We start from the raw sequence: 24,316 nt of genomic DNA, 5'->3' as shown, positions 1-24,316 counted from the left end.
CAGCTCCTGGAGCAAATGGTGAAAACTCAAAAATAAATTAAAAAAAAAAAAAAAAAAAACACATCACCATTTTAAAATGTCATGTGACAATCTGATTGGCTTACGGAATGATGATGTCACAAGATGTGACATCATTAATACCTTTGATCCTTTGAAGTTCTGAAGTCTATAAATAGGGATCAGAAGCAGCAATTTTAAAACAGTTTGTTCGCAGACTTCAAACGTTCAACACGAGATACATTTGCAAATATTTCTAAGCCTTTTCAGAGTCACTGTGCACAGGCTCCAACATGGGACGAAAACGCCGACAAAGAAAAATAAATAATGCTGCCTCTCCTTCGTGGTCTGGCCAGCCAATCTCTTCAGGAGAAATAACCATGGATGTTGTCTTATCAATCCAAAGGGCATTACAGGAAAGTCAGAAGGAAAACTCTGACCTCCATGACAAAGTTAAACAAATTGAAGAAGAGAAGCTTCAACTAAAGGAGAAGTGCAGACAATTGGAAGCACGAAATAAAGACCTGGAAGGAAAACAGCAACGGCAGCCTGATATAAAAATTATCAATGAGGGAATGAAGTTTGGTCAAGGACGAAAGAATTTTTTTTCCCGTATTTTTTCATCGGGAACACAGAGTGCTGAATTAAAAGAAACATCTGCCCAGCTTCAAGGAAAGAAAGCTACTATTGAGGAGATACAGATACTTCAAGGAAAGCTCGATGAAGCTGAGAAAACAATTGAAAAAATCCGCCAACAGAAGACTGAACAGGAAATACAAATGGAGCACAAACTGAAAGAGCTTCTTGAAGAAAAAAAGCAACAGGAAGAAGAAAAACGTATTCTCCAGGACTTTGAGAGAAGGAATCTAGAACTGCGAGAATTTTGTAATGAAATGAAGGAAAAAACATCTGAACTGGAAAGAAAAAAGACAATACGATTGCAGCGCAAACTCAAAGACATGAGGGAAATGTGCGTAGATCTGGCAGTCAGGTTTGGTGAAACAGAGTGCAAAAATATAGAGCTTCTTGAAGAAAAAGAGAAACAGGAAGAAGAAAAACGTATTCTCCAGGATTTTGAGAGAAGGAATCTAGAACTGCGAGAATTTTGTAATGAAATGAGGGACAAAACACCTGAACTGGAAAGAGAAAAAGAAATACCAATGGAGGACAAACTCAAAGACATGAGGGAAATGTACGTAGAGCTGAAAGTCAGGTTTGATGAAACAGAGTGCAAAAATAAAGAGCTTCTTGAAGAAAAAGAGAAACAGGAAGAAGAAAAACGTATTCTCCAGGACTTTGAGAGAAGGAATCTAGAACTGCGAGAATTTTGTAATGAAATGAGGGAAAAAACACCTGACCTGGAAAGAGAAAAGGAAATACTGGAAAGACAATGTTCAGAGATGCAGTGTACGATCGATGGAATGAGGAAAGAACACTCAGAGCTCATGAATGAGATGTTGTTGAGGGTCAGTGACTTGAAGAGCCAAATAACTGAAATGCAGGCACAAAAGCAACAACAAGAGAAAAAATATGAATACCTGCTGCTTATGCATCAAGTATTCAAGAGAAAAATTGACCTGATAGAAGAGATGTACAAGAAAAAACAAGAGAGAAATACAGACATGTGCAAGGCAAATCCAATGGAGGAGGCAACATACGAAGACCCGAAAGAAAAGCCTAGAAAAGAACAAGCAGGATTAAAAGAAATGGAGCAAAGATGCAAGCAACTCGAGGAGCAAAATGCAGAAACAAACGATCAGTTGAGAACCCTTATCCTGGAGAAAAAAGCGCTCATGGAAAAATACCTGGAAATGAAGAAAAGAGGCGTCTGCTGGTTATTCAGATGATTTAGCCTCGTCCTCCTCCACCTGTGATCCATCTTAATTTTCACCTCTCCTGTCCCCCCTCTCCCTTTCTCTCCTAACACATATTCCCTACCTTCTTAATCTTTTTTCTTTTTTTCACCCTCACCCCCTTCCCCCCTACCCCCCCAACCAGTCCCAGCAGTTGACTGCCCCCTCCTGAGCCTGGTTCTGCTGGAGGCTTCTGCCCGTTAAAAGGCAGTTTTTCCTCCCCACTGTCGCCTAGTGCTTGCTCAGAGGGGATTGTTGGGGTTTTCTCTCCTCCTCCTCCCTTCCCCCCCCCTTCATTTATTTATTTGATTGTTTAAGTTTCCTTTTATGTTGTTTCTGTAGTTACTTGTTTTACTTTTTTCAACTTATGTAACAAAATAATAAACCAATTGAATTTATCCTTTGAGTATTTTTCATCTAATCTTTACAGAATTAAGCTCTGTCTTTTATTTGCTTGTTAAAACTCCATAAATGGTGAAGTAAAAACCTGGGATATGGTTTAAAACATTGAAATAGACTAACCAACTAGTCTAAAACTAAGAAACACTTAAATATTACGTTAAATTGAAAACAGTTAAAAAGAGATATCCCTGTTCATAAATGTCATGTGATAATCTCATTGGCTTATGGAGTGATGATGACATCATCACTCCTGGAGGGAAAAAGAAGCACAAAAGTGGCAGGAAGACGAAGAAAAAACACGGCATAATGATACTTTTACGTTTTGAAATCTACAAAGGTTTGCACTGTGAGAATCAACTTGTGAGAACTGTGACTAATCTTCATGTGTGTGTATGTAAAAAAAATAAAAAATAATAAAGTGTATAAAGTGTGTGGCGAGGGGCTAGTTATTCTGAGAAACCCTGCTGCAATAAATGAGGGACCACTGTATATACTTTCTCTATGAGTCTCCAGGTGAAGGCACAGCCATGAAGTCGTCCACTAGACAGTCCCAGATGGCCGTCGCTACCTGGGGGATGATCTGGCACACCGTGGACACACCGACTCTGTAACTGAACGTGATGGTCCTGGAGGAGTCCCTGGTGTCAAGGAACCTGGACAAAATTGTTCAAAATTAGTATTACGTGTACTGCAGTTGTAAAATACATTATTCAAACTCTAAAATACTTTTGTGATGTCAGATTTAAATTACAAAACATAAATCTTACATAAAACATTTTGTAATTATAAGGATAATTACATAATATATATTAGATATAATATAAAACAGTCAGTTGTGTTTTGTTTTAACTTTAACATATCATAATTTGATTGGTAGCAACTTTTACTACTACAGTGAGCCAATCACTCATAATTCCTAAACATGTCAATCAGGTAGGAATGAAGTAAGACATTAATAGAAAGAAAGAGTTGTATGTAGCCCTTTCCTTGCATAAATCATTGTTAATATTTTTGAAAAATTAACCTGTGATAAGACAGCATATCAAGATAGAATATGCTGGATAGAACCATATAACTAAAGATGAACCAAACTGTTCACAATTTTATCTAACTCTCAGTTTTAAGAAAGGCTGGTGACCCCGGTTATAGAGTCTGACAGCTGCTGGGATTATATACAAATATTCAACTATACCAGAATTAAACCAGGTCTAAATAAAAAAAAAAAAAAGGAGTGAGTATCACTACAAAGATTAACCCACAGTGGTCCTCATACCACAGTTTGATATCGGCAAACACCGAGAGCATACACTGATATGACACCACAGCCATGCTATCAATGCAAACACTGATAACACAGCATAAACCAAATTAAATCGGGAACTGATGAGACCGTTTGAGTAGGGCTGGGCGATATGGCCTAAAATCCATATCGCAATATAATTTGAAGCATGTGCGGTAACGATATATATCACGATATAAGCCAAATAACTATATATGTAAGATTTAAATGTGCTGTTGCTCACAAGTAAAATGTGAAATAATCAGCAGCTTGTTTTGATTTAAATATTTATTTCCCATAATAAGTTCAACAGGGCAGATGTACTTAAAATGAGGCTTCAGTTTAGGCAAAATAAAGGCAAATATTACAAACTACACAAAAAGTAGCCGCTAAAGCCTTTAAGTTTCAAAATAGAACAAACAAAACAGACTACTAAATTGTCAGTTCCACTTAGAAACAAAATATTAATTCTAAAAATAAATCTTAGTTTATTTTACAGAAGAAGAGACAAAATTGACTAACTTATAATATTGCTTTGGAAGCGCTGTCTGACAGACATGTTTATGTTCAAGGAGTTGGTAACAATTCAATTCAATTCAATCTTTATTGGCAGACTTCATGTCCATAAAAATAAGACAGAAACACCCCCCCCCCCCAACACAAGGTATAAACCATTAAATATATATAAGTATATAAATAAGTATATAAAGCATTTGTAAAAATATAAAACCATAATATACGTAAAACACAATTACTTAAAATAAATCAATAAATACACAAACACTTTAACCAGTGCTTTCTCAGACTGGATGAGTAACGGGAACCACTCACTGTCGGATCTGTAAGTGCTAAAATTATACTGTTACTCGAACCATCCAGTCGTTCTCTAAAATTGAACATTAACTTTCTTAAAAGCGCTTTAAAAGTCCAAACACCCACAGCTACAAACATCTGGCTGGCACTACCACTTCTAGGTATCCTGCAAAGGATTCTTATCGCATCATTATATGCAACATGCAACTTCAGCATGCTACATTGTTTGTAGGATGACCACAAGGGGGCAGTATATAGCGGTGTGCAATACGCTTTAAACAAAGCCACTTTAACTGGAAGTGAACAAAAGCTGAATTTGCGTGCAATAGTATTTGCCTGCACATAGAACTTGCATTGTTGTCTGTACATGTCATCATCATCATTCATTTGCTCAGTAATAAAGTGACCGAGGTATTTCACCTTTTTATGAACTTCAAGAGTTTTTTGTGCCAGTTTAAACAAAGGGAAATTTAGCTGTTTATCCTGCTTGGTTCTACATATCAAAACAGCACTTTTAGCAGCATTGTACTCAATGTCATATTGCACACCATATTCAGTACAGACATTAAGAAGATCCTGTAATCCAGCACTGCTTGGACTAAAAACAACCAGGTCATCTGCATACATAAGGTAACGAGAATCCATTACCTTAATTAGCTGCTTGAATCCTTAATTAGCTGCTTGAATCCTTCATTGTCGACCGTGTTTATTGGTAGCATGTCTTTAGCAAGACAGTAAGCTATGGCATTCGTTATGTTGCTATGTCTCTTAGCTTTTTTCTCATATGGTAAGACGCTGGAGAAAGCAGACTCAATTGACTGTTGCTGCTTCACAGGGATTCCCCTGGTTGTTTTCGGCACAATTTACAGTGCGCGTTACTCTGTTTTTTGTCAGACTTCAAATAGCCGAAATACCTCCACACTACGGAACTTCTCTGGCCTTTCCTTTCGACAATCTCTCTGGCATTGGAGCTGTCATCTGTGTTCTCTTCGGTAACTTGGTCACCTAGACTTTTCTCTAGTCGGAACACTCATTTTCTCCATTACCCGGCCGCACGGCGGCGGGCTGCTTCCCAAACAAATACACATGCGCGGCTTGGCACCTGAGCTGTACGTAACAAGTTACATGACGTGACGCTACAGCTGTGATTGGTTCGGCTCTGCACTACTTAATTTGTATTGGCTATTCATTTTTATAAGAGAGGAAGAGAGAGAGAGATGAGGTCTATCGCGATAGTTTAATTTTTCTATCGAGAAAAAGGTATTTCGCAATACATATCGTTATTGTTCTATCGCCCAGCTCTAATCACTGATATATATTCTTTTCTTCTGTATAACGTATTTTCCACAAAAAAAAATCCTTTAATTTTCCTCAAAAATCGAGAGTGTGCCTTATGTATGAATTCTGGTGACCTCGAACCGATTTCTGCGTGCAAAAATTGTTTAAAAAACGTTAAAAAAAAAATGTTTTAGCACAACTTTGGTAAGCTGCACTGCTTGATGGATTGTCAGAGCATTACGGCTGCCGTAGTGAGGAGCTTCGCGGAGTAATCTGGGTCCAAAACTCCGTCCATTTCAGGTCCCAAAGTCAAACGAACACTAAGAGTTAAAACGGTCTAAATTCTTTCATCTTTAATTAAATCATCAGCGTTGCTGCTTTATCGGGTGTAACAATTAAGTTTAACATCCATGAAAACAGAATTTATTAAATTTAACGGAGTTAGAAGTTAACAGGAAGTTAGCTTGCTAGTTTCCACCTAAACATTTCATACCATGTTCTGACAGAGACTTTTGAAACTAATTAAAACGTACAGCTCTGCTACCACTTCCAACATAAATGAAGAAAGAAAACTAAACAGCAGTGGCCTTTGCAGGGTTACTGAAGTTGGATTACCTGGTATATAATGATGTGCTACGTGTTTGCTAGCGACACAGCTATGTTAGCATAACATTAGCACAGTGAAGCTGGAGGATGAACGCCAACTTTTTTTCCACTCATTAAAAGTTAACGTGAGGGATTCTGGTGGTCAGGGACAAATGCAATTGCATAGCAGGATGCTATACACGGGCCAAACTTCAGTCAGGAGAACAACTGAGATTATTCATCCACAATACGAGGTTAGTTATTAATATACTGCAAAAACATGGGAATAGAGCAGCTGCGAGAGAATTCAACATTAATGAATCAATGTTACGGAAGTGGAGGAAGCGCAGTTTTTGGCTTTCCCCATATTTACAAAGTGCTTCATCTCTTTGCTATGACTGTCGCCCGCCATAATTTGCAGATGATAATGGTTTTAGCCGCCGCTATGCTTTTGACCAAAACAGGCGCAGCTTGATGACATCATCAACATGCGCTATCGGATAGAGCGGTATAGTCAAAATCTCTATCGTTGGCCAAATTTATATCGTTTCTATCGTATATCGTTTCTATCGCCCACCCCTACTTTTGAGTATCACTAGAAATATTATAAACAGTCGTCTCCATACCACAGTTTGCTATCAGTAAACACCCACAGCATTCACTGTTAGCATACCACATCCATGTTAGCAGTGTATAAACGATAGTTTAGCATACATTAGCACAGGCGACAGGGATTTAGCGCCTGTAGTTGGTGTCTAAGCGGGCAATGCTTGGACCAACGCGGGACAGCAGGTCCTCAAACTGGGCGAGGGAAAGACGGTGATACCTGTGATGTTTACAGAACTTTTATTTCGAAAGGTCAAATGTAAGGCGGAAGGAGGATATAGAAAAAGGAGACAACAGAAAACGGTAGATGAACAAGTTAGCGCTGCAGACTGTGTTGCCGCTGCAAGCCTGAGAATTAAAGAATGGAACTGAGAAATACTGAAGGTGTCATCATTAATGTTTGAGGCATGCAAACATTACATTGGCGACGAGAGTAAAGGTTACAACCAAAGCAAGACGAAGGAAGTTGCCCTACCCGGAGCTTAGGAGACAAGAACATGGCTGCACACGCTACTCCACTTCCACCCTTCGACACGGACACCGACCTCGGTTCCGTCGGACCTCGCTGGACGAAATGGCTTCAGAGGTTTGAAAACCACACCACGGCAATGAATATTACTGGAGATGCGAGATTAAGAGCATTATTGCTGCATGTGGCTGGTGAAAAAGTGCATGACGTTTACGACAAGTTAGCAACGGTTGGCGACAAGTACGCAGATACAAAACAGAAATTGTCAGCATACTTTGCGCCTAAGAAAAACATGCAGTGTCAGATTTATCTATTCAGGAAAGCGGTGCAGGAATCAGGTGAAACGTTGGACAACTATCACACCAGGCTTAGGATTCTAGCCAAAAACTGTGAGTTTGCAGACATGACTGCAGAAATCAAAACACAAATTATCTAAAGCTGTACATCATCACAGCTGCGTAGAAAAGCACTCAGAGAACCTGATTTAACGTTGGATGATCTATTAAATCATGGGCGTGCATGTGAGTTGTCTGAATTGCAAGCTACAGGGATGGAAGCTGACAAGACAGCTGCAGTTAATAAAGTACAGCACAAAACAGGACGTGACACCACGGCTAGAAACAAATGGACACCCTCATGGCAGCCGAATAACCGCTGTCGAAACTGTGGAGGCAGATATCCTCATGAGCAAGGCTGCCCAGCCAAAGACAAAATCTGTAATTCTTGTGGCAAATACAATCATTTTGCAAAGCAATGTCGCTCAAAGAGAAAAGAGACACATTGTGGAAAGAAGTAGAAGAAAAATCTGCCACCGCAAACTGTTCATCAAGTAACAGATAGCGCTGCACACGTGGAGACAGGGCACACATCCAGCAGTGATGACGCTTATGTATATGTGGTGAACACAGCTCAACATCCTAAACTCCCACATACTGAAGTCAGAGTAATGGGCACCCAGATACCGGTGCTAATCCATTCTGGGGCCACTGCTAACTGCTTAACTGAAGCTACCTACAACAAACTGACACCACGTCCTACGTTGACTTCTACAGACATCAAGATTTACCCATACCACTCATCTACGTCTCTCCCTGTGTGTGGTGCATTCAGGTGCAGTGTGGAAAAAAAAGACAAAAAAGTTAGGTGTTCCTTCTTTGTCATTAAAGGAGGAGGTTTCAATATTTTTGAGTTTTGAAACCTCAAAAGCCTTGGGACTCCTCCATATTGTCACTGCGGTCTCTTCTCAGTCTCAACGTTCTGTTGCAGACAAGCTAGTAGAACAACACCCAGAACTTTTCAAGGGAATTCGAAAACTCAAAGATTTTCAAGTGAAACTGCACATAAACGCAGATGTAAAATCAACCTGTCAACCACACAGACGTGTTCCTTTTCATTTACGTCAAAATTGAAGGACAAACTTCAGAAACTAGAAGCTGATGACATGATTGAAAAGGTTACGGGACCAACACAGTGGGTTTCACCCATTGTAACACTGCCAAAACCAAAGAATCCGGACGACGTACGGATATGTGTGGACATGAGACAAGCAAACACTGCAATCGAACGAGAACGACACATCACGCCCACGATTGATGATGTAATCCATGAGCTGAATGGATCTACGGTGTTCTCAAAACTTGATCTCAGGGCAGGATACCACCAATTTGAATTACACCCTGACAGCCGCTACATTACGACGTTCACTACTCATCTGGGATTTCGGCGCTATAAAAGACTGAGCTTTGGAGTCTCTTTTGCAACTGAAGTCTTCCAAAATGCTATTTATCAGACGCTGCAAGGACTGAACAGAGTCAAAGATCTTAGTGATTATAGTCTTTGGCAGGGACCAGGCTGATCATGACAGCAATCTTACAGCTCTCTTTAAGCGACTATCAGAGTCAGGTCTTACTCTGAATCGAGAGAAGTGTGAATTTAATAAAACAAAACTTGAGTTTTTTGGTTTCATCTTCTCTGCAGGTGGCGTTTCAGCAGATCCTAAAAAGGTTGCAGCAGTTCAACACGCTCCCAACCCAAAAACACCTGCTGACATCAAAAGTCTCCTTGGCATGGCCAATTACTGCTCAAGGTTCATCAGAGACTTCTCATCGATCTCTGAGCCACTGCGCAGGCTCACACACAAGGCCACCCCTTGGACATGGGGTCAAGACCAAGAAACTGCGTTGCAGGCACTCAAGGTCAGTCTCACAAGCGACACGACGATGTCCTACTTCTATCCCAGCAGACAGACTGAACTGATTGTTGATGCTAGTCCAGTAGGACTGGGCGCCATCCTCTGTCAAAAAGATGAAAAGGGGATGAAGCACATTATTGCATATGCAAGCAGAGCACTGAGTGATGTGGAAACGAGATCAAATCAAATCAATTTATTTATATAGCACTTTTCACAGGATAAAAACCACAAAGTGCTTCACAGTAATATAAAACAGAAATATATAAAATACATTAATAATAAAACACAGCACAAATCTAATTAAAAGCCAATCTAAATAAATGAGTCTTAAGTTGCTTTTTAAAAGAATAAATACAATCAAGGCAACGTAATGATGTAGGGAGAGCATTCCACAACCTGGGGGCCACCGCTCTAAAAGATCTCTCTCCTCTGGTCTTAAAACGAGTTCGTGGGACTACCAACAGCCTTTGATTAGAAGATCTCAGGCTGTGAGAGGGAGCGTTTGGTTCTAAAAGATCAGAAATGTAAGAAGGGGCATCACAATTCAAAGCTTTAAAAGTCAGTACCAAGATTTTAAAATGAATTCTGAAATGTACTGGAAGCCAGTGTAATGAACGTAACACTGGTGTAATGTGCTCTCTTTTTCGTGTCTTAGTTAAAAGCCTTGCAGCAGCATTCTGGACTGACTGGAGGAGGTCAAGATTCCTTTTGCTCAAACAAAGAAAAAGGCTGTTACAATAATCTAAGCGAGAAGAAATATAAGCATGAATAACCATTTCTAACTCAGTCTTAGACAGCAAAGTTTGCAGTTTGGAGATGTTTCTTAGCTGAAAAAGGCAGTTCCTAATTAACTGGCGAGAGTGTTGTTCTAGGGACATGGCAGAATCAAACATCACACCAAGGTACCCGAGGCTCAGGTGAACCGATGAGCCAAGAGAACCAAGATGCTGTTTGATTAGAGATATCTGGTTGTCAGGGGCAATAATTAATGTTTCTGACTTCTCAGAGTTCAACTGTAAGTAGTTGTCACCAAGCCACTGTTCAATGGAAGCTAAACATTTAATTAAAGAGGACAGTTTATGGACTTCCATCGGCTTAAAAGAACAATAGAGCTGAATATCATCAGCATAGAAGTGATAAGACACCTCAGGGAACTGCCTAATTATAAGTCCTAGAGGTAACATGTACAAAAGAAAATGAATAGGACCCAGAACTGAACCCTGCGGTACCCCCACATCTCAGATCTTTAGAATGTGACATAAACCGATTTGCAAAAACACTAAAAGATCTGTTGGAGAGGTACGACTGAAACCACTTCAAAGCCAGACCAGACACACCAACTACGTCCCGGAGCCTGTTAATCAGGATGGTATGATCAATGGTGTCAAAGGCAGATGTCAAGTCCAACAAAACCATGACTGAGGATGCTCCGGAGTCAGCTGACATCATAATGTCACTAGAGACTTTAAGTAATGCGGTTTCTGTTAAGTGACTTTTACGGAAACCTGACTGAAATTTGTCATAGATTTCATGTTTTTCTAAAAAAGTGGTAAGTTGATCTGCAACTACTTTTTCCAGAATTTTCGATAATAATGGAAGCTTAGAGATAGGCCTATAATTCTTAAGCTGAGTTGGATCCAAACTGCTCTTTTTTAATATTGGCTCAACAACAGCATGTTTACAGAATGTAGGGACCACACCTGTTAAAAGAGAGGCATTGCATATCTCTACAATAGAGGGGCCAATGACAGAGAGAGCATTTTTAAGCAGCCCAGCAGGTAGAATGTCATTTGCACAAGTGGTAATTTTCATTTTATCCAGCAGGAGTGAAAGGTCATGTATGGTCATTGGGTTAAACACTGACAGTAAATGAGGGGGAGGTGATCTAGAGACACAAACAGATGGTATTGAAGAACCAATGCTCATACGGACATGATCAACTTTATCCACAAAGAAATTCAGAAACTCATCACTCTCAGATATAGATGTCACAGGTACTCGGTGGACCACGGGGGAAACAATAGAGTTTATGGAGTCAAACAGTACCTTGGAATTTCTCTTGCTTGATGATATTAACTGAGAAAAATATGCTGATCTGGCTGTTTTTATGGTTTCATGTAAGGAAACCCAAAGTTCCCTAAGGTGGAGCCTGTGAACTTCGAGTTTGGTTGATTTCCAAAGACGTTCTACTTTTCTACAGATTCTTTTGACCTTCCTTACATCATTATTTATCCATGGATGAGCTCTTTTTGGGGCAGCAATGACAGATTTCATAGGTGCCACTGAATTTAAAATCTCCAAGCAGTGATTATTAAAGCACTGTGTAGCAACATCAGCATCAGTGCAGCCACTAATCACATGAGGGTCCAACATATAGAGATTGAAAATGTGACGTCATTCAAGGGTAAAACCGCAAAGAATTCTGGGAACTCGTGGCAAGAGGTACTAGCGCACGCAGGCTTTCAATTGAAATTAGTTACACAGCGATAAAAAGAAACACAAAAAACTGTCAAGAAGCTGTTGTATTATTAACTGCAATAGCCGGTCGCATGACAGCCACGGGAAGCCGACGGGTAAAGAGATCGTTTTTTTATCGGATTACGTCGTTGAAGAGAAATTATTCGAGCCATGTTTCTGAAGTAAAAAGAGGCGACAGATGGCCTGGATTGCAGCCATTCAAAGACCAAATATAACGTCCCAGAACACTCCAGCTCACAGGTTAGTCTGCTCCAAGCATTTCCACAAAGGTCAGTGTTTTGTAGTAGTTAATACGTCATTTTTCATAACATAATTGGTGATATAGGTTACAAGCAAGTCTGGTGCTGAACAGAAATTGTGGCGCTATGCTATCACTAATTGCCCAGTACGATTACAGCATACAATATTATTGTCACTGCTACATTTCTGTAATGCGAACCAGAAATTATTTCCACTACTAATTAATTACCGTTGAGCTCAAAGGTCTTATTAATAAACGGTTAACGAATGTGTATTTATGAAGACGATTTGTGAGACTGGTAAACTTATGATACCTACGATGGTCTTTCGTTCTACACGGTGCATTTCATGGTCCTGTACCCATCCGTCGGCAAACTGTTCCTGGGCTTGTTGCAGTGACCTGAAGTTACTAAACTTCATGAGTGTATGCACTCACTCCAATAACCGTATAATTATAAATATGAGAGTGGTGAAAGTTGGGCAGCACGCTAACGTATTTTGTCCACTCTGTGTAAGGGTATAACCCTTTCACTCCTTTGATTTTTTCCTCGTATCTTTTCTTTGCCTTTTCATCAAGTCTGTCTTTGTACGGACCGGCATTGTTCTCCTTCGTTTTGTACATAACTTTTTTGGGGGGCAAAGAAAAAGCAAGAAGGTATTGGAACCGTGCTGCAAATGCTTGCATTTGATGCGGTACTTGGATTGTTTTGCCACGAGTTACCGGCATGCAATGCGCGAAAGTCACGTGGTCTGTCAATCTCTATTAGAAAACTTCAAAGCAACATCCTGATTTATGAACCGCTTATGGAACATGAGATTAGAAGGTGGTGCGTACAGTGGGAAGCTAAGACTAAAAGAAACACAGGAATGGTCACTCCCTTATACGTCTTTAACACAGACATTAGTTATGTCTAAGCCAAGAGAAAACACAAGGTCCAAGGTGTGGCCTTTAACATGGGTGGGCCCAGAGACATGCTGAATAAAACTAAAAGAGTCTTTAATAGATAAAAAGTCAGAGGCCATGCTACAGCTAAGATCATCCACGTGGAGGTTGAAATCCCCAATCATTAAGACTTTCTCCAGTTTAATAATGGAAGATAAAAAGTCCGTAAAATCTTTAATAAAAACACCAGCGGGGCCGGGGAGGGCGGTAAATTAAAACACGATAAAATATATCTGAAGAACCAACCTTAAGAAGTTGTGACTCAAAGGAAGGGAAAACTCAGAGTCCACAGTCCTGCAAGCGAAATTGTCTCGGTGAATAGTGACCAGACCACCACCACGACGGTCCAAACGCAGAGTCCCGATGAAGCGACAGCCGCCCGGGCAGAGCTCATTAAGGTGGATAAATTCATTCTCCCGCTGCCAAGATTCCATGAGAAACATGAAGTCCAGACTATTACTGCTAAAAAAGTCATTCAGTACAAATGATTTGTTGGCTATAGAGCGAGCGTTCAGGAGAGCGATCTGAAGCGGAGGTGACAGGCTGACGTCATCAACAGCTGATTGACGGGGAATTGACAGCAGACACCTGGAATGAAGACGTAGTCTCCCGGTACCTCTAGCTGTGGAATTGTGGTCTTGTAGAATGATAGGCCAAAGTGAAAACATCCCGCATCTCCAGACAAGACGCCGATCCAGGTAATCGTTCTGTTCGCCCGTGATGAAAAGCCTGGTAGGTGGTAAGCGATCGGCCTTATCCGCGTCCTGGAGGGGAACCGGTACCAAATACCGGAGACGTTCTCTACCATGGAGCGGAAGAAATCCCCTCTGTCGGGCGCGTTTCCTTTTAGCCTGGACACCAGACCTACAGCCCCTTCTAGACGACCTCCTTAACCTTGTTTTTGCTCCTGGGTTATTGTTTGGAGCTAAGAACAGGTACTGGTAGTCGGGAGAGGGAGGAGGGCAGACAAACGGCGGAGGGGAAGCCTGGTGGTAGCTCTGCCAGCTGTCAAAATTTTTTACCATACATATTTTGATACTCAACAATGTATGTGAACTGTAGATCAGAGTAGCAATTAGACCTACATGATATATCACAGATGAGATGACAAGATAAAAAACAATATACTGAAGCAGTTGACAAAAACACGGAGCAGCAACAGCGGCCAAGCCAAACACAGGCGCCATGTTTCAAGCCACTCGATAGCTCTGTTGAGGTACTCGCAGACTGAGAAAGAAGCACTCGCCATTGTGTGGAGTTGCGAACATTTCCATTTGTATGTTTATGGACATCCATTCACACTGGTGACCGATCACAAGGCACTCAAAATCATCTGGAATAACCCAAGATCAAAACTACCTGCCAGAATAGAAAGATGGGGACTGAGACTTCAGCCATATAACTTCAGAGTGGAATACAGAAAAGGTGCTGATAATCCAGCTGACTTTATGTCACGTCATCCAGTGCCAACACAGGAGAATGAAAGTGCTCGTGCATGTAAGGTTGCAGAAGAGTATGTCAATTTCTTCTCTTATCACTCCACCCCAAAAGCCATGACACTTCACGAGATAAAAACAGAGACTCTGAAAGACCAGGTTCTGCAGGAAGTCATCAGTCACATCAGGAACAACACGTGGCATCTAACAGATAAATCCCAGCATGCTGACATTTTGAAATCATTCAAACATGTTCAAAGTGAACTAACAGTAGCTGACTCATCTGACTTCATACTCAGAGGCACGAGGATAGTTATTCCAACTGTCCTACAAGAAAGAGCAATACAACTGGCACACGAAGGGCACCAGGGTATCGTCAAGACCAAAGCGCTGCCACGTACCAAAGTATGGTTCCCAGAGATCGATCGGAAAGCAGAATCTGCAGTTCAAAACTGTCTGCCATGCCAGGCTAGCACACCTGTCAGACACACTGACCCTCTGCAGATGTCACCATTACCCGAAACGCCCTGGCACAGTGTCAGTGCAGACTTTTATGGACCACTCCCTACGGGGGAATACCTGCTCGTTATCACAGACGAGTATTCTCGCTATCCAGTCGTTGAAAGTGTACGCTCAACATCAGCATCTTCTGTTATCCCAGTCATTGACAACGTATTCTCCATGGAGACAGCAACTAAACATCTTTCTTCGTGAGTACAGATCTACACCTCATTGCACAACAGCGAGCTCACCAGCTGAAATACTGTTTCAACACCAGCTATACACCAAGCTCCCTTTCGTTAACACCACTCCACGGAAGTGTTCAGACGCTGAAGTGAGAGCAAGGGATGATAGTGCAAAGATCAAGATGAAGGTGATCGCAGATGCAACTCGTCGCGTCAGACCACACTCACCAAGTCTGGGTGACACAGTGCTGCATCGCCAACCCAAGCACAACAAATTATCCACACCATACAATGCAAAACCCTATAAAGTGACTAAAGTTAAGGGTTCTGAAATTACAGCTACAAGGGATGGACACTCAATTGTCAGGAATGCCTCATGCTTCAAGAAAATCAGACATGGACTTGAAGATGCCCCACCTGGACGACATGTCGACCCCGCCTTAACAGACAAGCCCAGATACCCAGTCAGATCAAACAGACGCGTACCTATGCATCTGTCTGATTACATCAGATCTAAGACTTGAATATCTGAGTGACCCGTTAAAGGTTACGCTGCGTGTAACATGTTTGTTGTTCCTGAATCTAACACTGTAACCAGTATTCTAGTGTTGAATGTTGATAGTGATTAGTCAGAGATCTGCGCAAATGCAGTGCTATTTAAGTGATGTTTAGGTGTGGAGAAACTCAAGTAATAAGAACGTTCAGTAATTTTATTAGGTGTTGTTATCATAGGTTCCGATTAATAATTCACCTCACTGAGTACCTAAGTTTGTTAAAGAAAAAAAGAAAGGAGGTGATTGTGATGTTTACAGAACTTTTATTTTGAAAGGTCGAATGTAAGGCAGAAGGAGGATATAGAAAAAGGAGACAACAGAAAACGGTAGATGAACAAGTTAGCGCTGCAGACTGTGTTGCCGCTGCAAGCCTGAGAATTAAAGAATGGAACTGAGAAATACTGAAGGTGTCATCATTAATGTTTGAGGCATGCAAACATTACAGTACCGCTGAAAGCGGCCGTCATCCAGGCGCAGCTCCTGGAGCAAATGGTGAAAACTGCAAAAAAAAACTTTAAAAAAAACCAACAAAAAAACAAAAAAAACCATCCCCATTTTAAAATGTCATGTGACAATCTGATTGGCTTACGGAATGATGATGTCACAAGATGTGACATCATTAATACCTTTGATCCTTTGAAGTTCTGAAGTCTATAAATAGGGATCAGAAGCAGCAATTTTAAAGCAGTTTGTTCGCAGACTTCAAACGTTCGACACGAGATACATTTGCAAATATTTCTAAGCCTTTTCAGAGTCACTGTGCACAGGCTCCAACATGGGACGAAAACGCCGACAAAGAAAAATAAATAATGCTGCCTCTCCTTCGTGGTCTGGCCAGCCAATCTCTTCAGGAGAAATAACCATGGATGTTGTCTTATCAATCCAAAGGGCATTACAGGAAAGTCAGAAGGAAAACTCTGACCTCCATGACAAAGTTAAACAAATTGAAGAAGAGAAGCTTCAACTAGAGGAGAAGTGCAGACAATTGGAAGCACGAAATAAAGACCTGGAAGGAAAACAGCAACGGCAGCCTGATATAAAAATTATCAATGAGGGAATGAAGTTTGGTCAAGGACGAAAGAATTTTTTTTCCCGTATTTTTTCATCGGGAACACAGAGTGCTGAATTAAAAGAAACATCTGCCCAGCTTCAAGGAAAGAAAGCTACTATTGAGGAGATACAGATACTTCAAGGAAAGCTCAATGAAGCTGAGAAAACAATTGAAAAAATTCGCCAACAGAAGACTGAACAGGAAATACAAATGGAGCACAAACTGAAAGAGCTTCTTGAAGAAAAAAAGCAACAGGAGGAAGAAAAACGTATTCTCCAGGACTTTGAGAGAAGGAATCTAGAACTGCGAGAATTTTGTAATGAAATGATGGAAAAAACATCTGAACTGGAAAGAAAAAAGACAATACGACTGCAGCGCAAACTCAAAGACATGAGGGAAATGTGCGTAGATCTGGCAGTCAAGTTTGGTGAAGCAGAGTGCAAAAACATAGAGCTTCTTGAAGAAAAAGAGAAACAGGAAGAAGAAAAACGTATTCTCCAGGATTTTGAGAGAAGGAATCTAGAACTGCGAGAATTTTGTAATGAAATGAAGGACAAAACACCTGAACTGGAAAGAGAAACAGAAATACCAGTGGAGGACAAACTCAAAGACATGAGGGAAATGTACGTAGAGCTGAAAGTCAGGTTTGATGAAACAGAGTGCAAAAATAAAGAGCTTCTTGAAGAAAAAGAGAAACAGGAAGAAGAAAAACGTATTCTCCAGGACTTTGAGAGAAGGAATCTAGAACTGCGAGAATTTTATAATGAAATGAGGGAAAAAACACCTGACCTGGAAAGAGAAAAGGAAATACTGGAAAGACAATGTTCAGAGATGCAGTGTACGATCGATGGAATGAGGAAAGAACACTCAGAGCTCATGAATGAGATGTTGTTGAGGGTCAGTGACTTGAAGGGCCAAATAAGTGAAATGCAGGCACAAAAGCAACAACAAGAGAAAAAATATGAATACCTGCTGCTTATGCATCAAGTATTCAAGAGAAAAATTGACCTGATAGAAGAGATGTACAAGAAAAAACAAGAGAGAAATACAGACATGTGCAAGGCAAATCCAATGGAGGAGGCAACATACAAAGACCCGGAAGAAAAGCCTAGAAAAGAACAAGCAGGATTAAAAGAAATGGAGCAAAGATGCAAGCAACTCGAGGAGCAAAATGCAGAAACAAACGATCAGTTGAGAACCCTTATCCTGGAGAAAAAAGCGCTCATGGAAAAATACCTGGAAATGAAGAAAAGAGGCGTCTGCTGGTTATTCAGATGATTTAGCCTCGTCCTCCTCCACCTGTAATCCATCTTAATTTTCACCTAACCTTGTCCCCCCTCTCCCTTTCTCTCCTAACACATATTCCCTACCTTCTTAATCTTTTTTCTTTTTTTCCACCCTCACCCTCTCCCCCAACCAGTCCCAGCAGTTGACTGCCCCCTCCTGAGCCTGGTTCTGCTGGAGGCTTCTGCCCGTTAAAAGGCAGTTTTTCCTCCCCACTGTCGCCTAGTGCTTGCTCAGAGGGGATTGTTGGGGTTTTCTCTCCTCCTCCCTTCCCCCCTCCCCCCCTTACCCCTTCTCCCCCCCCCCCTTCATTTATTTATTTGATTGTTTAAGTTTCCTTTTATGTTGTTTCTGTAGTTACTTGTTTTACTTTTTTCAACTTATGTAACAAAATAATAAACCAATTGAATTTATCCTTTGAGTATTTTTCATCTAATCTTTACAGAATTAAGCTCTGTCTTTTATGTGCTTGTTAAAACTCCATAAATGGTGAAGTAAAAACCTGGGATATGGTTTAAAACATTGAAAAAGACTAACCAACTAGTCTAAAACTAAGAAACACTTAAATATTACATTAAATTGAAAAGTCCCAGATGGCCGTCGCTACCTGGGGGATGATCTGGCACACCGTGGACACACCGACTCTGAAACTGAACGCGATGGTCCTAGAGGAGTCCCTGGTGTCAAGGAACCTGGACAAAATTGTTCAAAATTAGTATTATGTGTACTGCAGTTACAAAATTACAAAAAATTACAAAATATTCAAACTCCAAAATACTTTTGTGATGTCAGATTTAAATTACAAAACATAAATCTTACATAAAACATTTTGTAATTATAAGGATAATTACATAATATAAATTAGATATAATATAAAACAGTCAGTTCTGTTTTGTTTTAACTTTAACATATCATAATTTGATTGGTAGCAACTTTTACCACTACAGTGAGCCAATCACTAATAATTCCTAAACATGTCAATCAGGTAGGAATGAAGTAAGACATTAATAGAAATAAAGAGTTGTATGTAGCCCTTTCCTTGTATAAATCATTGTTAATATTTTTGAAAAATTAGCCTGTGATAAGACAGCATATCAAGATAGAATATGCTGGATAGAACCATATAACTAAAGATTAACCAAACTGTTCACAGTTTTATCTAACTCTCAGTTTTAAGAAAGGCTGGTGACCCCTGTTATAGAGTCTGACAGCTGCTGGGATTATATACAAATATTCAACTATACCAGAAATAAACCAGGTCTAAATAAAAAAAAGGAGTGAGTATCACTACAAAGATTAACCCACAGTGGTCCTCATACCACAGTTTGATATCAGCAAACACCGAAAGCATACACTGATATGACACCACAGCCATGCTATCAATGCAAACACTGATAACATGGCATAAATCGAATTAAATCGGGACTTGATGAGACCTTTTGAGTAGGGCTGGGCGATATGGCCTAAAATCCATATCGCAATATAATTTGAAGTATGTGCGGTAACGATATACATCACGATATAAGCCAAATAACTATATATGTAAGATTTAAATGTGCTGTTGCTCACAAGTAAAATGTGAAATAATCAGCAGCTTGTTTTGATTTAAATATTTATTTCCCATAATAAGTTCAACAGGGCAGATGTACTTAAAATGAGGCTTCAGTTTAGGCAAAATAAAGGCAAATATTACAAACTACACAAAAAGTAGCCGCTAAAGCCTTTAAGTTTCAAAATAGAACAAACAAAACAGACTACTAAATTGTCAGTTCCACTTAGAAACAAAATATTAATTCTAAAAATAAATCTTAGTTTATTTTACAGAAGAAGAGACAAAATTGACTAACTTATATAATATTGCTTTGGAAGCGCTGTCTGTCTGAGAGACATGTTTATGTTCAAGGAGTTGGTAACGAGGATCCATTACCTTAATTAGCTGCTTGAATCCTTCATTGTCTACCGTGTTTATTGGTAGCATGTCTTTAGCAAGACAGTAAGCTATGGCATTCGTTATGTTGCTATGTCTCTTAGCTTTTTTGTCATATGGTAAGACGCTGGAGAAAGCAGACTCAATTGACTGTTGCTGCTTCACAGGGATTCCCCTGGTTGTTTTCGACGACAATTTACAGTGCGCGTTACTCTGTTTTTTGTCAGACTTCAAATAGCCGAAAAACCTCCACACTACGGAACTTCTCTGGTCTTTCCTTTCGACAATCTCTCCGGCATTGGAGCCGTCATCTGTGCTCTCTTCGGTAACTTGGTCACCTAGACTTTTCTCTAGTCGGAACACTCATTTTCTCCATTACCCGGCCGCACGGCGGCGGGCTGCTTCCCAAACAAATACACATGCGCGGCTTGGCACTTGAGCTGTACGTAACAAGTTACGTGACGTGACGCTGCGGCTGTGATTGGTTAAGCTCTGCACTACTTAATTTGTATTGGCTATTCGTTTTTATAAGAGAGGAAGAGAGAGAGAGATGAGGTCTATCGCAATAGTTTAATTTTTCTATTGAGAAAAAGGTATTTCGCAATACATATCGTTATTGTTCTATCGCCCAGCTCTAATCACTGATATATATTCTTTTCTTCTGTATAACGTATTTTCCACACAAAAAAATCATTTAATTTTCTCAAAAATCGAGAGTGTGCCTTATGTATGAATTCTGGTGACCTCGAACCGATTTCTGCGTGCAAAAATTGTTTAAAAAACGTTAAAAAAATGTTTTAGCACAACTTTGGTAAGCTGCACTGCTTGATGGATTGTCAGAGCATTACGGCTGCTGTAGTGAGGAGCTTCGCGGAGTAATCTGGGTCCAAAACTCCGTCCATTTCAGGTCCCAAAGTCAAACGAACACTAAGAGTTAAAAACGGTCTAAATTCTTTCATCTTTAATTAAATCATCAGCGTTGCTGCTTTATCTGGTGTAACAATTACATTTTACATCCATGAAAACAGAATTTATTAAATTTAACGGAGTTAGAAGTTAACAAGAAGTTAGCTCGCTAGTTTCCACCTTTCATACCATGTTCTGACAGAGACTTTTGAAACTAATTAAAACGTATAGCTCTGCTACCACTTCCAACATAAATGAAGACAGAAAACTAAACAGCAGAGGCGTTTGTAGGGTTACTGAAGTTGGATTACCTGGTATATAATGATGTGCTACGTGATTGCTAGCGACACAGCTATGTTAGCATAACATTAGCACAGTGAAGCTGGAGGATGAACGCCAACTTTTTTCCACTCATTAAAAGTTAACGTGACTGATTCTGGTGGTCAGGGACAAATGCAATTGCATAGCAGGATGCTATACACGGGCCAAACTTCAGTCAGGAGAACAACTGAGATTATTAATCCACAATACGAGGTTAGTTATTAATATACTGAGAGTAAGTAAGTAAAGTAAGTAAAATTTATTTATATAGCGCTTTTCACAGATAAAAATCACAAAGTGCTTTACAACACAGGAAATGGGAATATAAAAACAATATAACAGTAAATAAAACAATGTAAAACAATAAAACTATAAAAACAGCATAAGAAGAAATTAATCAAATGCTTTTCTAAATAAAAATGTCTTCAGCTTTTTCTTAAAAGAATCAATGGAGTCCGTGCAGCGAAGAGACAGCGGGAGAGAATTCCACAACCGTGGTGCCGCAGTCTGAAAGGCCCGATCACCACGAGTTTGAAAACGAGTGCGCGGTACCACCAGCAGTCTCTGATCTAATGACCTTAAAGCCCGAGAAGATGTATGTGGTTTCAGCAGGTCAGATAAATATTGAGGAGCCTGACCATGTAGGGCCCTAAAGGTTAGAAGTAAAATTTTAAAATGAAACCTAAAATTTACAGGCAACCAGTGAAGGGAGGCCAAGACTGGAGTGATATGTGATCTTCTCTTTGTGCCTGTTAAGAGACGTGCTGCAGCAATCTGCACAGTCTGAAGATGATTTAAGGCTGATTTGTTAAAACAAGTAAAAAGGCCATTACAATAGTCTAAACGAGAAGAAATAAAAGCATGAATAATCATCTCAAGTTCAAGCTTTGATACCATTAGTCTGAGTTTAGAGATATTCCGTAAATGATAAAAACAGTTTTGGACCAGCTGCTTAGAATGCTGCTCGAGCAACATCGAGCTGTCAAATATGACACCGAGATTTCTAAGGCTTGATTTTACAGAAGGGTCTAAGAAGCTGATATGCTGTCTAATTTCTGGGACCATGTGGTCTGGAGCAATAATTAGAGTTTCTGTTTTATCAGAGTTTAGTTGGAGAAAATTGTCATATAACCATTTGTTGATTTCTGTCAGGCAATTACTTAAATTAGACAATTTATAAAACTCAGACATTTTGAAGGAACAGTATAGTTGGATGTCGTCAGCATAGAGATGATAGGAGATATATTTATAGCGCTTAATAATTTGGCCTAGGGGAAATACATAAAGTAAAAAGAGAATTGGACCCAGGACAGATCCCTGAGGTACCCCACACAACAAAACTGTTGATTCTGATGTGACATGATTCATGCAAACAGTAAAAGATCTCTCAGACAGATATGATATAAACCATTTTAAAACAACACCAGTAATCCCAAACAAGTTCTCGAGTCTGTTTATCATGATACTGTGATCTACAGTGTCAAAAGCAGAGCTGAGATCCAACAGGACTAGCACTGTGTACTCTCCAGAGTCTGCTACCATCAAGATATCACTAGATACTCTAAGTAAGGCCGTTTCAGTGGAATGCAATTTACGAAAACCAGACTGGAAAGTGTCCATAACAGCATTTTTATCCAGGAAATAGTTAAGTTGTTCTAGTACTACTTTTTCTAAAATTTTTCGATATAAAGGGCAATTTGGATATTGGCCTATAACTGTTAGGAAGAGATGGATCCAGCTGAGGTTTCTTTAATATTGGCTCAACAATAGCTTGTTTAAAGAAGCTGAGGACTGAGCCAGTATGAAGAAAAGTATTTATCATTTCCACAATACAGGGGCCAATTGAATCAAACACACTAGTGAAAAATGAAGATGGAAGGACATCAAGGGGGCTTGAAGTCTGTTTTATATGACAAAGCAGGCCTCTGATGTCTTGTAATGTAACGGGAGTAAAAGAGGACCAAGTATCAGAGGAGAGCAAAGTTTGATATTACCCCATATTTCAAAAGTGCTTCATCTCTTTGCTATGACTGTCACCCGCCATAATTTGCAGATTTTAATGGTTTTAGCCGCCGCTATGCTTTCGACCAAAACAGGCGCAGCTTGATGACATCATCAACATGCGCTATCGGATAGAGCGGTATAGTCAAAATCTCTATTGTTGGCCAAATTTATATTGTTTCTATCAGATATCGTTTATATCGCCCACCCCTACTTGCCCTCAAACTGGGCGAGGGAAAGACGGTGGTACCTGTGATGTTTACAGAACCTTTATTTTGAAAGGTCAAATGTAAGGCGGAAGGAGGATATAGAAAAAGGAGACAACAGAAAACGGTAGATGAACAAGTTAGCGCTGCAGACTGTGTTGCCACTGCAAGCCTGAGAATTAAAGAATGGAACTGAGAAATACTGAAGGTGTCATCATTAATGTTTGAGGCATGCAAACATTACATTGGCGACGAGAGTAAAGGTTACAACCAAAGCAAGACGAAGGAAGTTGCCCTACCCGGAGCTTAGGAGACAAGAACATGGCTGCACACGCTACTCCACTTCCACCCTTCGACACGGACATCGACCTCGGTTCCGTCGGACCTCGCTGGACGAAATGGTTTCAGAGGTTTGAAAACTACACCACGGCAATGAATATTACTGGAGATGCAAGATTAAGAGCATTATTGCTGCATGTGGCTGGTGAAAAAGTGCATGACGTTTACGACACGTTAGCAACGGTTGGCGACAAGTACGCAGATACAAAACAGAAATTGTCAGCATACTTTGCGCCTAAGAAAAACGCGCAGTATCAGATTTATCTATTCAGGAAAGTGGTGCAGGAATCAGGTGAAACGTTGGACAACTATCACACCAGGCTTAGGATTCTAGCCAAAAACTGTGAGTTTGCAGACATGACTGCAGAAATCAAAACACAAATTATCCAAAGCTGTACATCATCACAGCTGCGTAGAAAAGCACTCAGAGAACCTGATTTAACATTGGATGATCTATTAAATCATGGGCGT

The 24,316-nt window shown here is 40.1% G+C and overlaps 1 protein-coding gene across 1 annotated transcript; it reads left to right on the top strand.

Moving 5' to 3' along the window:
- Positions 1 to 290: 290 nt before the first annotated feature.
- Positions 291 to 1,844, top strand: LOC148100809 (uncharacterized). The gene has a single exon (XM_087846789.1). It carries the CDS (start codon positions 291 to 293, stop codon positions 1,842 to 1,844), a length of 1,554 nt encoding a protein of 517 aa, XP_087702915.1.
- Positions 1,845 to 24,316: the final 22,472 nt, after the last annotated feature.

The sequence above is a fragment of the Neolamprologus brichardi genome, chromosome 10 (genome assembly GCF_056152115.1).
Source record: "Neolamprologus brichardi isolate AB-2024 chromosome 10, ASM5615211v1, whole genome shotgun sequence".
Classification (NCBI taxonomy): Eukaryota; Metazoa; Chordata; class Actinopteri; order Cichliformes; family Cichlidae; genus Neolamprologus; species Neolamprologus brichardi.
Note: the sequence above shows the minus strand (reverse complement) of the source record. Positions and strands in the feature narration are given on the sequence as shown.

Excerpts from the sequence above, each read along its gene's own strand:
- LOC148100809 (XM_087846789.1), top strand. The coding sequence starts at position 291 with ATGGGACGAAAACGCCGACAAAGAAAAATAAATAATGCTGCCTCTCCT.